At 36.4% G+C, this 12,114-nt stretch overlaps 1 protein-coding gene across 2 annotated transcripts in view; it reads right to left on the bottom strand.

The window, feature by feature from the left end:
* The window catches only part of LOC127414027 (phosphatidylinositide phosphatase SAC2-like), a 36,568-nt gene that overhangs the window by 7,228 nt on the left and 17,226 nt on the right, over positions 1–12,114 (bottom strand). Inside the window, exons 4-19 of one of the 2 annotated variants that reach the window (XM_051651676.1) lie at positions 11,363–11,491; positions 11,088–11,255; positions 10,134–10,190; positions 9,843–10,041; positions 8,525–8,704; positions 7,560–7,627; positions 7,313–7,437; positions 3,718–3,795; positions 3,502–3,622; positions 2,917–3,045; positions 1,976–2,093; positions 1,658–1,850; positions 956–1,027; positions 784–857; positions 530–658; positions 4–91 (exon numbers count right to left, since the gene is read on the bottom strand). In XM_051651676.1, the coding sequence (XP_051507636.1) occupies positions 4–91; positions 530–658; positions 784–857; positions 956–1,027; positions 1,658–1,850; positions 1,976–2,093; positions 2,917–3,045; positions 3,502–3,622; positions 3,718–3,795; positions 7,313–7,437; positions 7,560–7,627; positions 8,525–8,704; positions 9,843–10,041; positions 10,134–10,190; positions 11,088–11,255; positions 11,363–11,491 (1,928 nt within the window). Of the gene's footprint in view, positions 1–3; positions 92–529; positions 659–783; positions 858–955; positions 1,028–1,657; positions 1,851–1,975; positions 2,094–2,916; positions 3,046–3,501; positions 3,623–3,717; positions 3,796–7,312; positions 7,438–7,559; positions 7,628–8,524; positions 8,705–9,842; positions 10,042–10,133; positions 10,191–11,087; positions 11,256–11,350; positions 11,492–12,114 lie in introns of those variants that run through there. The other variant, XM_051651677.1, reaches the window with a different exon arrangement.

Here is a 12,114-nt window from a genome sequence, read left to right as displayed (position 1 = left end):
TACCTCTCTAATTTCTTCTCAATGACCTGGACATCAAGCCCCATAGCTTGCTTTGTAATTTGAAGCATTTCCGCAATGCACTGGAGTGTGTCTGAAATGCAAACAATCCATCAAGTGCCGAAGAAAGGATCAATAATTCAACACAACCACCCTTCAAGTTGTGCCAGCATAGAGAGACAAGTAATATCTTGTACCAACTTAACCCAAAATGTCAATCACAGAATTACGCAACCCTGCTAAAAAGACTGGATTAACCAACATGCAATTTCCATGCTGGTCTAGGCTGGTTTATGCTGGTTAAGGCTTGTTTGATGCTAGTCTAGCTGGTGGACCAGCATAGCCATATTTTTCCCCAGCAAAACTTTAACCAAAACCAGAACTAACTGGTTAATAAGCCAATCAAAAAATCTTGTTGGAACACCAGTATCCCATGACCAGCTATGCTGTTTTTTTGTTTTGTTTTTTTTAGCAGGGAATAAACTTGAACTAGAGCCAATACAAATTATGGCATACCAACACAAGCCCCTACCTTTTCCATCATCCTCTGCATTCCGTGTGACAGCTCTCAGTGTATGAAAGTAACCACTTGTCTCCCCATTCTTATAATGCAGTCGCATGCAGCAGTATTTAGGCTTTCCAAACAGAGTAGGTTCTGGGCCTAAAAAAATCAACATTGGCAATTGCTGTCATGATATCAATCAATCACAACATAATATTTGATTTAATAGGACATAAATTCAGCCCACTGAGGCTGACAAGTTTATCTACTATATATGCTCTTACCAATTTCAATCTTTTCAAGACCTTCTAAACTGAGCCTTTGGTATTGGTTGACCTTGTCTGCTTCCTCATCATAGCTAAATTGCAAAAGCAAAGTGGAATGGTGTTACTCAACCAATGCCAGGGAATGGATTATTACTTATTTAATTCAGAAGCATTGAGGAAATGCACTTACTAGGCTACATAATATGCACAGTTGGACAGAAGAAGAAGAACATCAACATCTTTGTGTGTGGCATCTATTAGACTACAAGAGAAAAAAAACAGCATATTGAACAGTCAAACTCTTGAAAATAAAATAAAAAATCTTGGCTCATGAATAGTCTCATTAAACACTTGGTATATAAAAACAAAGACAATGAAACAAGTATGGAATTGCACATATTGTGGTCAGAGTTCCTCAGACAGTTTACAAAGATTTGATCAACATCAGAAGAAAATTCCATCCCAACCAGAAACTGCTTTTTAGGCATCGATCACTCAACACCATGACCTGCCACCAACAAATGCTTCAAAGATTTGAGGAAACAAGCCTCCTTCACCCACACAATTATTATAGAACCAAACAGGAAAAAAAACAACATATAAACAAGTACCTCTGAGCCATTGACAATAAACTGTAGGAGGAAGAGTACACTAAGAATATCATTTTTTTATATTAACAGTAGTTTTATCATTTTATTTAAATGATTATATTTTTTATATTTGTTATCAAGCTCAATAATAAAGGTTATATACAGTTCATTTTTAAGATACACTTACAAAACCGCTTCTAGTTTTGTAGTATTGTGTCTTCTAACAAATGTGCTTTACATACAATGTGCTTAAAATTAGATCTAAGCATTGCTAAAGATTAGTGAAATGTAGAGTATCTCACCTTGGATCGCAGTCTATAAGGGCCCAGCCACCATGGAACCTCTCATCTTCAGGCAGCAGTAGCTGCATGTATGTCTGCAGCAGAAAGCTAACCTGCTCCTGAGCTCCTCTTTGGCTCTCCTTCTCCTCATGTTCCTTCTCTTTGCTGAAGATGGAGTACAGGTCTTCCGTAACTGGAAGGCCCATCATGAGGTCTGGGAAAAGCAGAGATTCACGAAAGATAAGGTATAGATAAAATTAAGTGGGCCTATTGTATGATTATTTAATATGGATCAAACTGAATACATAACGAGTCATATTACAACATTCTCATTCTCACCGATGACGGCCTGGCGGTAGGCGTCTCTGAAGCGGTTCAGATAGTAACGATTAGCTGAGTTCACACCATCCTTCATCATCCCCGCCAACTTTCGCTCTCCTGTTCGTGTAAAATCACCCTACGCAACAGATTGCACACTTCAGTCATCACTGTACTGCAGTAATGATATTGAACAAAGGCTTTAGTCTCAAGATTACATTACTTTTACAATTTACTCCTTATCAAATATCAAATAAATAAAAGTCTTAAAGGAATATTCTGGGTTCAATACAAGTTCAGCTCAACAGTATTTGTGGTATAATGTTGATTACCACAAAAAAAAAAATTTCTTGAATTTTCATTTTCTTTCACAAAAAAGAAGCAAAAATCGAGGTTACAGTGAGGCACTTACAATAAAAGTGAGTGGGGCCAATTTCTTAAAGGTTTTAAAAAGGTAGAAATGTGAATCTTATATTTTTATAAAAGCACTTATGTTAATTCTTTTGTTAGAATGTGAGTATTATTTGAGTTATAAATTTGTTTAAATCGTAATTTTTACCATCATTCTAGAGTTTTAAGGTTTACGGAGTTTCATCGTCATGGCGACACTAAAATCATGTTAACACCTACATTGTTTACATCTTGTAGCTATACATTTGTAACAGTGGGTATTTTAACATTTTCGGATTGGCTCCTTTCACTTCCATTGTAAGTGCTGAAAATTAAGCGTAACTTGTTTTGAACCTGGATTATTCCTTTTAAAAAAGACTTATCAAAACATAATTGACTTAACTATATATAATATCGTTTTTGAGCAAAGGCACCCACATTTTGATCTGCGAGCTACAGTAACTCGAAAGGGTAGAAGTCAAAATATAAATTGACTCCTCAAGTAAGCTAAATACTGTATTCTGTTGACGCTGTTGAAAGATAAATCAAAGTCAGGCATTCTATCAATTTACCTTTAGGGCAGCTGTGCCAGCATACTGACGGCTAATGGTGTCTCCATTGTTGGCCCACATCACCTGATAGATCCTGTAACACTTGAGGGGCAGTGGCTGCTCGGGTGGCAATACACCAAGCTTTTTCAGCTGGAACCAAAAAGATCAAAAGGCTATTTTAATGTACTGGCATACCGGAAACAGCTGAGCGTAACCAAGTCACTATACTATTCTGTGGGTGCAATATGGCAGTGCTTCTAAAAGCCACAGGTTTATTTACATTTACCATTAATTTTAAAAGGATAGTTTACTCAAAAGTGAAAATTATGTCATTATTTACTCGCCATCATTTTGTTCCAAACCCATTCATCTTTCTTTCTTCTGTGGAACACAAAAGGAGATGTTAGGCAAAATATTAGCCTCATTCACCATTCACATTGAATGTGAAAAAGACACAATCTATGTGAATGGTAACTGAGGCTAAAATTCTCCCTAACATCTCCTTGTGTGTTCCACAGAAGAAAGATTACTTAAAATTTGCTTTAGTTTTTATGTGTTGGTTTATTCGTGCAGTGTATTCCAAGCTCAAAAGGTAAATTTGCATACCTGCTGCTCTGTGACTACACGGGCGATAGCGGCCTGTACCACATTAGTTCTATCTAAGCAATCCATGCAGTTAACCCGGAAAATGCCCTCCTGCTGGCAGATGACTCCTGCTTGGTCCACCCTATTTGCAAAAAGTGGATGGACTATAATAAGCCTGTTGTTCAAATGACATTGAAATAAAGCCAACACTTGAGAAAAAAAATTATCTGGACTCACCAGGCCCATCTCATGTCCGTGATGATGTCACAAATGGCATCAGTGAGAGTCTGCACATTCTCAAACTTCATCCCTCGACTGGGAAGAGATAAAGGAGAAAATCTGTTTGTTCTCTGACTGAGTCCAGTTTACACAAACAATCCAAGTTATCCTTCAAAACATTTGCTTAAAAATTCATTAGCGACCTTTGTTTCAGGATTAATACGATTTCACCATTCTTCTACACATTATGCATTAGCGGCTCATTTTTATTTCAACCATAAGGAACAGTTCACCCAAAATCTAAATTCTCTCATCATTTACGCACCCTCATGCCATCCCAGATGTGTGACTTTCTTCTTCAGAACACAAATGAAGATTTTTAGGAGAATATCTCAGCTCTGTTGGTCCATTCAATGTAAAGGTGAGTGGTGGCCATAATTTTGAAGCTACAAAAAGTACTTAAAAGGCAGCATAAAAGTAATCCAAATGACTCCAGTGGTTTAATCCTTGTCTTCAGAAGAAATATGATAGGTGTGGGTGAGAAACTGATCAATCTTTAAGTCCTTTTTTACTATAAGCAGGGTATCTGCAGGTTCGAAGGAATTAAATTTAAGACTTTTTAAGACTTTTTAAAGCCAACTTTAAGAAAAATTTAAGACCACTTTTGCAATAAAAAAAAAAAAAAAACATTAATTCATTAGCTGGTAAATATAAAACCACTGAGGCTACTTGAATCTCTCTGGACATGTTTTTTGTTTTATATATATATATATATAATTGTGCATTTATGTGTTAATAAGTTAATACAACATTAAAACTCTAAATGAAATCATTAAGAATGCATGTAGCCTAAAGTATCTAGCCTATATTGTGACCCTTCTCTTTAGTCACTTGCTTTCCAGCAAGAAGTGACGCAATAGACCAATGCTTTGGCAACGTCACTACTTATGTCAAACACAGAAGTGGTGGCAAAAACCACACGCAAAAAAAAACTTTTATTAGATTACGTTGTTGAAAAATGATTCCGAGGGCTCTAGTTGACTGCTGTGGCTTCAAGATCATCAACAGAGCTGACTGGACTGAGGAGATCATTTCAACTCACAACTTTGCAGCATAAATTCATAGCAAACGTGATTACATGTTTGTTATTAACTAATTTCATTATAGTAATTGTATCGCTAAGAACATGTTTGTATTTATGATGGTTTTGTGACATACTTTCGTTTAATCATCTAATCTGTCAAATCTAACACAACAGTCAGCGGGCTTTCTGCCACCACTTACTACGCATGCGCTAAGAGGATTGGTCTATAGACCTTATTCACAGTAGCACCATGTTTGATTTTTAATGGGAATGGAAATGAGGCTGTGAGGGATAGACTTACCATTTCTTCAAAGGCATGCACGGTATAAATCTGTAAAAAGCTCCTAGATCCCATCTGATTTTCCACAACTCATGTTGTCTGGAGTTTTTTATCTACTGAGTGTCCTTGAAAAGATATTTTTTCAATGTTTTGTACACAGAATGATCCAAAAACACTTTAAACTGCAGTACATCTCATCGAAGAGACTGTATGTCTATCCCTCACACCTTGTTGTCATTGTCATTAAAAATCAAAGATACCGCTGCTGTGAATAAGGTCTAGCATGTGCTGAATAACATTTATATTTTGTTTTCTTGGCAGATACCTTTAACAAATACTTTAACAGGTAGTTAAAGGGCAGTTCATTAAAAAAATGTATTTCTGTCATCACTGCTCACCCTTAACTCTGAATTAATTTTTCTCTGCCATGGAACAAAAAAGGAGATGTTAAGCAAAACATTTAGTCTCAGTCACCATTCACTGTCACTGCATCTTGTTTTTCATTCAATGTAAGTGAATGGTGACTGAAACTCCCAAATATCTCCTTTTGATATCCACTGAAATAAGGAAGTCATACAGGTTTGCAACAGCATGAAGGTAAGTAAGTGATGACAATTTTACTTTTTGAGTGAAATATCTCAAATATCAGTTACCTTAAATATGGCCGTTTTAAGTTGACAAGATGTATTGAAAATGTTAACAGATTAAATTATGACAGAGAAAGAGATGGAGAGACGCTGTGCTGTTGTTTTCCCCCTGATTGGTCTGAATAACTCGCAGCATCATGCAGGCTGCTCTGTCTTGTCTGTCGTGCGCTGTCAGTGTCCTCTTTGCTCCGCGACATTATCATTGCGTGAGAAAAGGGACGTGTGGTGTGAGAGCGTGAGAACAGTGTCAATTACGTTGGCAGCCCTAGATCTAGAGAGATGGAGATGAGAGATGTAACAGGTGTAACTCTGCAGCTGAGTAGTTCTGTTAGCTTTACAATTATTGTCAAAGATATAGTGTAAAATAAGGTAGCGCAACGATTTGAAAGGCGTCAAAAGACCGCTCCAGCCTTGCGCGCTTGCAAATTGTAACGTTGACAGCTTTGTCGATTCTAAGCAGGAGCGACAGTGTTAGATACGCAAAATAATGATATTTGCATTTCAGATTAATGGGTTTATGAAGGTTTATACATGTGTAACATCGTAAGTTCAGTAAAAATGCGCTTCCCTGTGTGTGCTCACACTAAACTCAAGTGTCAGCTGCTAAATGACGGATGCACGAGAGAGAGCGAGAGAGAGAGAGAGAGATGATTTTTACTTGCACAGATTCTGCTGTTTTAAGCGTCTCCTCTATTCACGCCTCAAAATTTAAGACCTCAGCAAACGAAATTTAAGACTTCTTGTAATTTAAGATATTTAAGACTTTTTATGGCCTTAAATTTTAAAAAGTAAATTTAAGACTTTTTAAGGACCCGCGTATACCCTGTATAAGGTCTCCTCCCTGCGCAGTAGGTGGCGATATGCACAAAGAATGTGAATCGCTATAAACAAAAGAAGAAAGTGAAAGTGAAGATTTATAGTATAAAAAGGACTTAAATATCGATCTGTTTCTGCCCACACCTATCATATTGATTCTGAAGACATGGATTAAACCACTGGAGACATATGGGTTACTTTTATGCTGACTTTATATGAGTTTTAGACCTTTCGCATTGAATGGAATTACAGAGCTGAGATACTCTTCTAAAAATCTGTTTGTGTTCTGCAGGAGAAAGTCATAAACATCTGGGATGGCATGAGGGTGAGTAAATAATTGTTTTTATTTTTGGGTGAACTATCCCTTAAACAGGTTACAGCATTCACACTGTGCACATAACAGAACCTGCGCTCTACTGAAAACATGTTGAAAACCTAAGCAAATATATTTTGTAACATAAGCTTTTATGAAGCATCTGTCGCATCTGTCAGGCTTGATGCAAGTTAAACGCAGAGACAGATAGCATTTTCTATTAAGAACATCTTAATCCAAACGATTTGAGCAGTTTATTGCTATATTTTGGGGTATATGTTCCATGTAGATTACCATTTGAATGTAAAAGGTAATTTACATCCAAATGGTAAATTTCATTTCATGATGTTCTCTGGGAATGGCACACTCCCAATAAACATATTATAAGTTATAGTCAATATTAATTAAAATACTCAATGTGGCACGCTAGAAATCACTTTTGCTTTCTGCACATAGAGCTGTGAGTTTCTTACCAGTGCTCATGGAAGTCAAATGAAACATATGTTAGATTGGGATTATTGTACAGCAGCACTTGTTTGAGGAATGTATCACCAATTATCTTCTCACGTCCATTTTGGTCCACTAAATTAATAATGACCTGATGAGAAAATTACTGCATATTATTGAAAACCTCAGCAATACTGATGTCTATTGCTTTTTATATGACTTGAAATTGAAATAATAACTACTTGAAATTGGTATATTTTAAGCACACCTTACCAGTTTTTTGTAAATCTCAACTTGCTTTTCAAAGTGAGAGGAAAAGTAAGGCATAGTTTCCCTCTCTCCTGCAACATAACACAGCTGTGAGATAACATTCTACAGTTCTGCTCATAGGCTTACGTAAATAACATTTTCTTATTGGTTTACACAGCCCTTGTAGAATTTTGCAAGATTTACACTGTTTTAAATAAGAAGGATCATAAAAATTGCATTTTGTTTATTCATTGGTCCTGCACTGATGAAGCTATTTGGTAAAACTGATAAAAACTGATATTCTGGTAAAAGCTGTTCTTGACAAAAAGCCTCCAAGTACTGCAAGTTCTTTGTTTGTTTTGCATGATCTGCACATTTAAGTTCTCCCCAAAGTGGCTCAATAATGTTGAGTTCCAGCTTTGCAACTAAGGGCAATAGAGGTACTCATACACAGCTATCACAAAATGGTGCAAGCAGTAACTGATGCTCAAGGAGGCAACACATGATTTTAAGAGCCAAAGGAATGTCAAGATTTGAACAGGATAAATTGTATAATTTCTGTTATTATTTTGTCTTGTGGTATATACAGCTTCAGGGTAATACAAAAATTAAATTACATTTCTTAAAATGCACAAGATCTTACAGATTCTGCAAGGGCTAAGCAAACGTATGAGAAAAGGGGTCTGCAAGTTTATTTACGTTGGAAACACAGTGCTGTAGATCGATCACAGTTTTGAATTCACAGTAAAGAGCTGATTTTTCACCACTGAATCCAAACAATCTCTCCAAGTAATATGTTCAACCAAGAAGCCATGAAAGTACACCTGCTCCACACCTGACGCCACTCACAGGACAAAATGTTTCCAAACAATAACTACACTGATGCATCAAAGTGATAGCTTTGCAATAAAGAGAAGTACCAGACTGAGTTGTGAGTTAGGTCTCATTTCTGTCTTAGTGAGAGAATGGATTACACAGATAGGCCCCACCTTTCTCTATCCGAGGTCTGGGGTTGTAGCGGTAACCAGCTTGGCTCCAAAACACAGGGACGGAGCCTCGTGTCTGTACAAAGGACAGCGTGTGGCTATGCACATGGATTAGCTGCTCGGTCTCCACATAGTTGGCCACATGTCCGTCTGTGTCCACCCCTCTTCGCTTGTAGCGCATTCCTTTTTTGGAAAACACATGATAATATTACCATAAGGTATTACCATCCTTTTGATTGCACATTGAGTAGATTCTATTTACTTTATTCTCTTATGTCAGTGTTTCTCAAACTGTAGTATGGGGAGAGCCCATTAGGTTGTATGTAGCACGACTCAGGAAAATTTTAATTTCTAAATGTTATTTATTTAATATTTTTTGAAGTTATATATATATATATATATATATATATATATATATATATATATATATTTTTTTTTTTACAAGTTTAATATAGCTTTGTGCATCTAAGACTCTGTTACTTTGACATTGCAGGATATTTGCACATTTTAAGAGGCGATTGATATGAAAGGCAAAATACAGTATTATTCTATTGGACCTCAAAGGCAATTTCATGAAGGCAAGCTTTAAAGGGATAGTTCACCCGAAAATGAAAAGTCTCACATCATTTACTCACCTTCATGCCATCCCATTTCTTTCTTTTGCAGAACACAAATTATGATTTTTAGAAGAATATCTCAGCTCAGTATGTCCATATAATGCAAGTGAATGGGTGCCAAAATGCTGACGCTCTAAAGAGCACATAAAGGCATCATAAGTAATCTACATGACTCCAGTGTTTTAATCCATATCTTCAGAAGTTATATGATGGGTGTGGGTGAGAAACAGATCGATATTTAAGTCCTTTTTTGCTTGAAATATGCATGAAGAATGTGAATCACCAAAACACAAGAAGAAGAATGTAAAATGTTTGTGTTTTTTGGAGCCTCAAAGTTTTGGTCACCATTCTATTGCATTGTATGGACCTACAGCGCTGAGATAATCTTATAAAAATCTTCATTTGTGTTCTGCAGAAGAAAAAGTCACACACATCTGGGATGGCATGAGGGAGTAAATGATGAGAGCATTTTTATTTTTGGGTGAACTATCCCTTTAACTACAGGAACAACATATTAAATCAAAATATGGCATTATGTGCATGTTGCTCACAGTCCTTAAGCTTGCACTCAAAGCGAATAATAAAAAATAAAATAAATCAGAGGATACTTTGTTGGGACTATGTATTACTTGGATATTCTGAATTGATCAGAGGTGGTACTTGATGTGAAAAGTATGAGAATCACTGTGTTTTCTGTACTGTACCTGCACGATGGCGGCTTCGTCTGGAGATGAGGGCCACTGTAAAACGTGGGTGAATATCATCCACACAGGTGGGTTCCTGCAGAGGTGTATCCGGGCTGCTCTTCTCTTCATCAGAGCTCTCGTTGTAGTTCACCACCAGCTCCTCCACCTGCACAAAACCTTGGATGATAGGAATCACCCAAAAGTCCACCTGAGGCACCTACAAAACAGGACATCTCATTTCATTAGCATGCAGGGTTGGTTTACAGTTTCAAAAATTAACTATTTAAAATCCAGATAACAGTTTTAAACCTTCAAGTCGATGAGGTCTTTGATCATGTGTTTGTTCCAGAAGAATCTATCATCCACCTACAACACAAAACCAATGCTCTGTGAGTTTCCTAATATTCATTTGTTTTCTAACATTTTTGATGGATTTTTTGCCTAGAAAGAAAAGCATACAGAGACAGGAAATTATTGAGGCCAAACTCATTGTTTTGTATTAAATATGTCTTAAGAAATAGCTCATTTGAAATCTGTGCACATCTTACTGTTTAGAACGCTAGTTAAAAATGGTTTATTCTTAAAGAAAGGGGAAGTGAAACTTATCTATACATGTATCTTGAATTTGTGGCTCAAGTTAGCAACATTATCTCTCACATACAGTGCCACTCCCAAAAAAAAAAAAAAAAAAAAGTGTGTATATATATATATATATATATATATATATATATATATATATATATATATATATATATATATATATATATATTATGATATTGAGTTGAGAGTTTGTTGAAAACTGGATACCACAAAATAGAAAATAGTGCAAAGGCAACACATCTTGCTAATCCATTGTCTTCACTGGCTTTGTATGCAAAAAAAATAAATAAATAAAATAAAAATAAAAAAGCCCCCCGCTGAGAAGTATTTCCCGATTTCTCCCCTGATATCAGAATTAACAGAAAAATGTAATAAGACATGTAATAAGGGCTGGTACTAGGATGTGATGTTTGGGGGAGGGGGCACTTATGGTGGGCAATAGGTTCTCTCTTCAGCTGACCGGAGACACATGGAAAATCTAGAGAGGCAAAGCCCCCCGAGCAACCCCCCACCCCCATGCATGTGATTGCTTTTAGATATTCTAAATTTAATCTTAAACAATAAATATTTTGAAACCACAAAGCAAAACTAATTGCTTTTTAATATTTTACTTGCAAATTATATTAGCACATCAAAACAACAACTCAACTTGGAGGGTCTCACCTTTTTCCAGAGGGGCAAATCTGACTCGCCTAATGCTCCCTGTCGCTGGACTGTATTGGTAAGGTCATAGGTCAGACTGTAGTAAAATGAATCAGAGTCCATGAATATCTTATAGAGCTCATCAAGCAGCCGCTTCTCTAGACGCTCCTTCTCTTTATTCTCTTTCACCTGAAAGGCAAGGGAATACTGGATGAGAGTGAACAAACAAATTTAAATTAAAGAGATCTGCTAAGTTCATTTTGATGGATTGAAATGATCATTACTCAATCATCAACCTTTTTCTTGATGGGCACTGCAACATTAGATTTGATCTGACTCAGTGTCTTCAGCAAGAACTTTGATTCATCCGGTGACTGGGTGATTTTCTCAGGTTTGTTGATTCCAAAATGATGTTTTTTACAAAGCTGAAAGAGAATGAGAGGAATCGTTTAGCAAATACACTATTTAAATTGTAGAGGGAAAGGTTTATTTGCAAATACAATAGACTGTGTTGCTGACAGAATGATTTGCTATCATCAGTGACGAAGCTAAAAAAAAGGTCTATATTTAAAAACAGTTTTAGGAATTTATCATGTATTTCTGCATAAATTGATCATAAAATTTGATCTGATCTTGAATAAAGTCACAACGATAGACAAACACAGTCTGCTTAAACACACAAACACTGATACATTCTTCAGTTGAACACACCATACTACACCATTTACAGTGCTGGGAGAAAAGTATCATGTAATTGTCTGTCTACCGCTATGACTTACTTTAAGATCAGATCAAATTTTATGACCAATTAATGCAGAAATCCACATTAAAGGGTTCACATACTTTTTCCTGGAACTGTAGGTGAGACATATGTAAAAAATGTAATCCTCCTAAGAACCTGCTTCTCTGGTTAAAGGCCATCAGACAATGCTGTAAAGTAATTGCTCTAATTAAAACCAAAAGGGTGCCAAGATGCATACTTAAACTGGCCTGTTGATGCCAGTGCAGATTTGTGTGCCTATAAAACGACTCGGTTACTATCGTAACC

The sequence above is a fragment of the Myxocyprinus asiaticus genome, chromosome 23 (assembly GCF_019703515.2).
Source record: "Myxocyprinus asiaticus isolate MX2 ecotype Aquarium Trade chromosome 23, UBuf_Myxa_2, whole genome shotgun sequence".
Lineage (NCBI taxonomy): Eukaryota > Metazoa > Chordata > Actinopteri > Cypriniformes > Catostomidae > Myxocyprinus > Myxocyprinus asiaticus.
The sequence above is the reverse complement of the archived record's forward strand: the minus strand, read 5'-3'. Positions and strand labels throughout refer to the sequence as shown.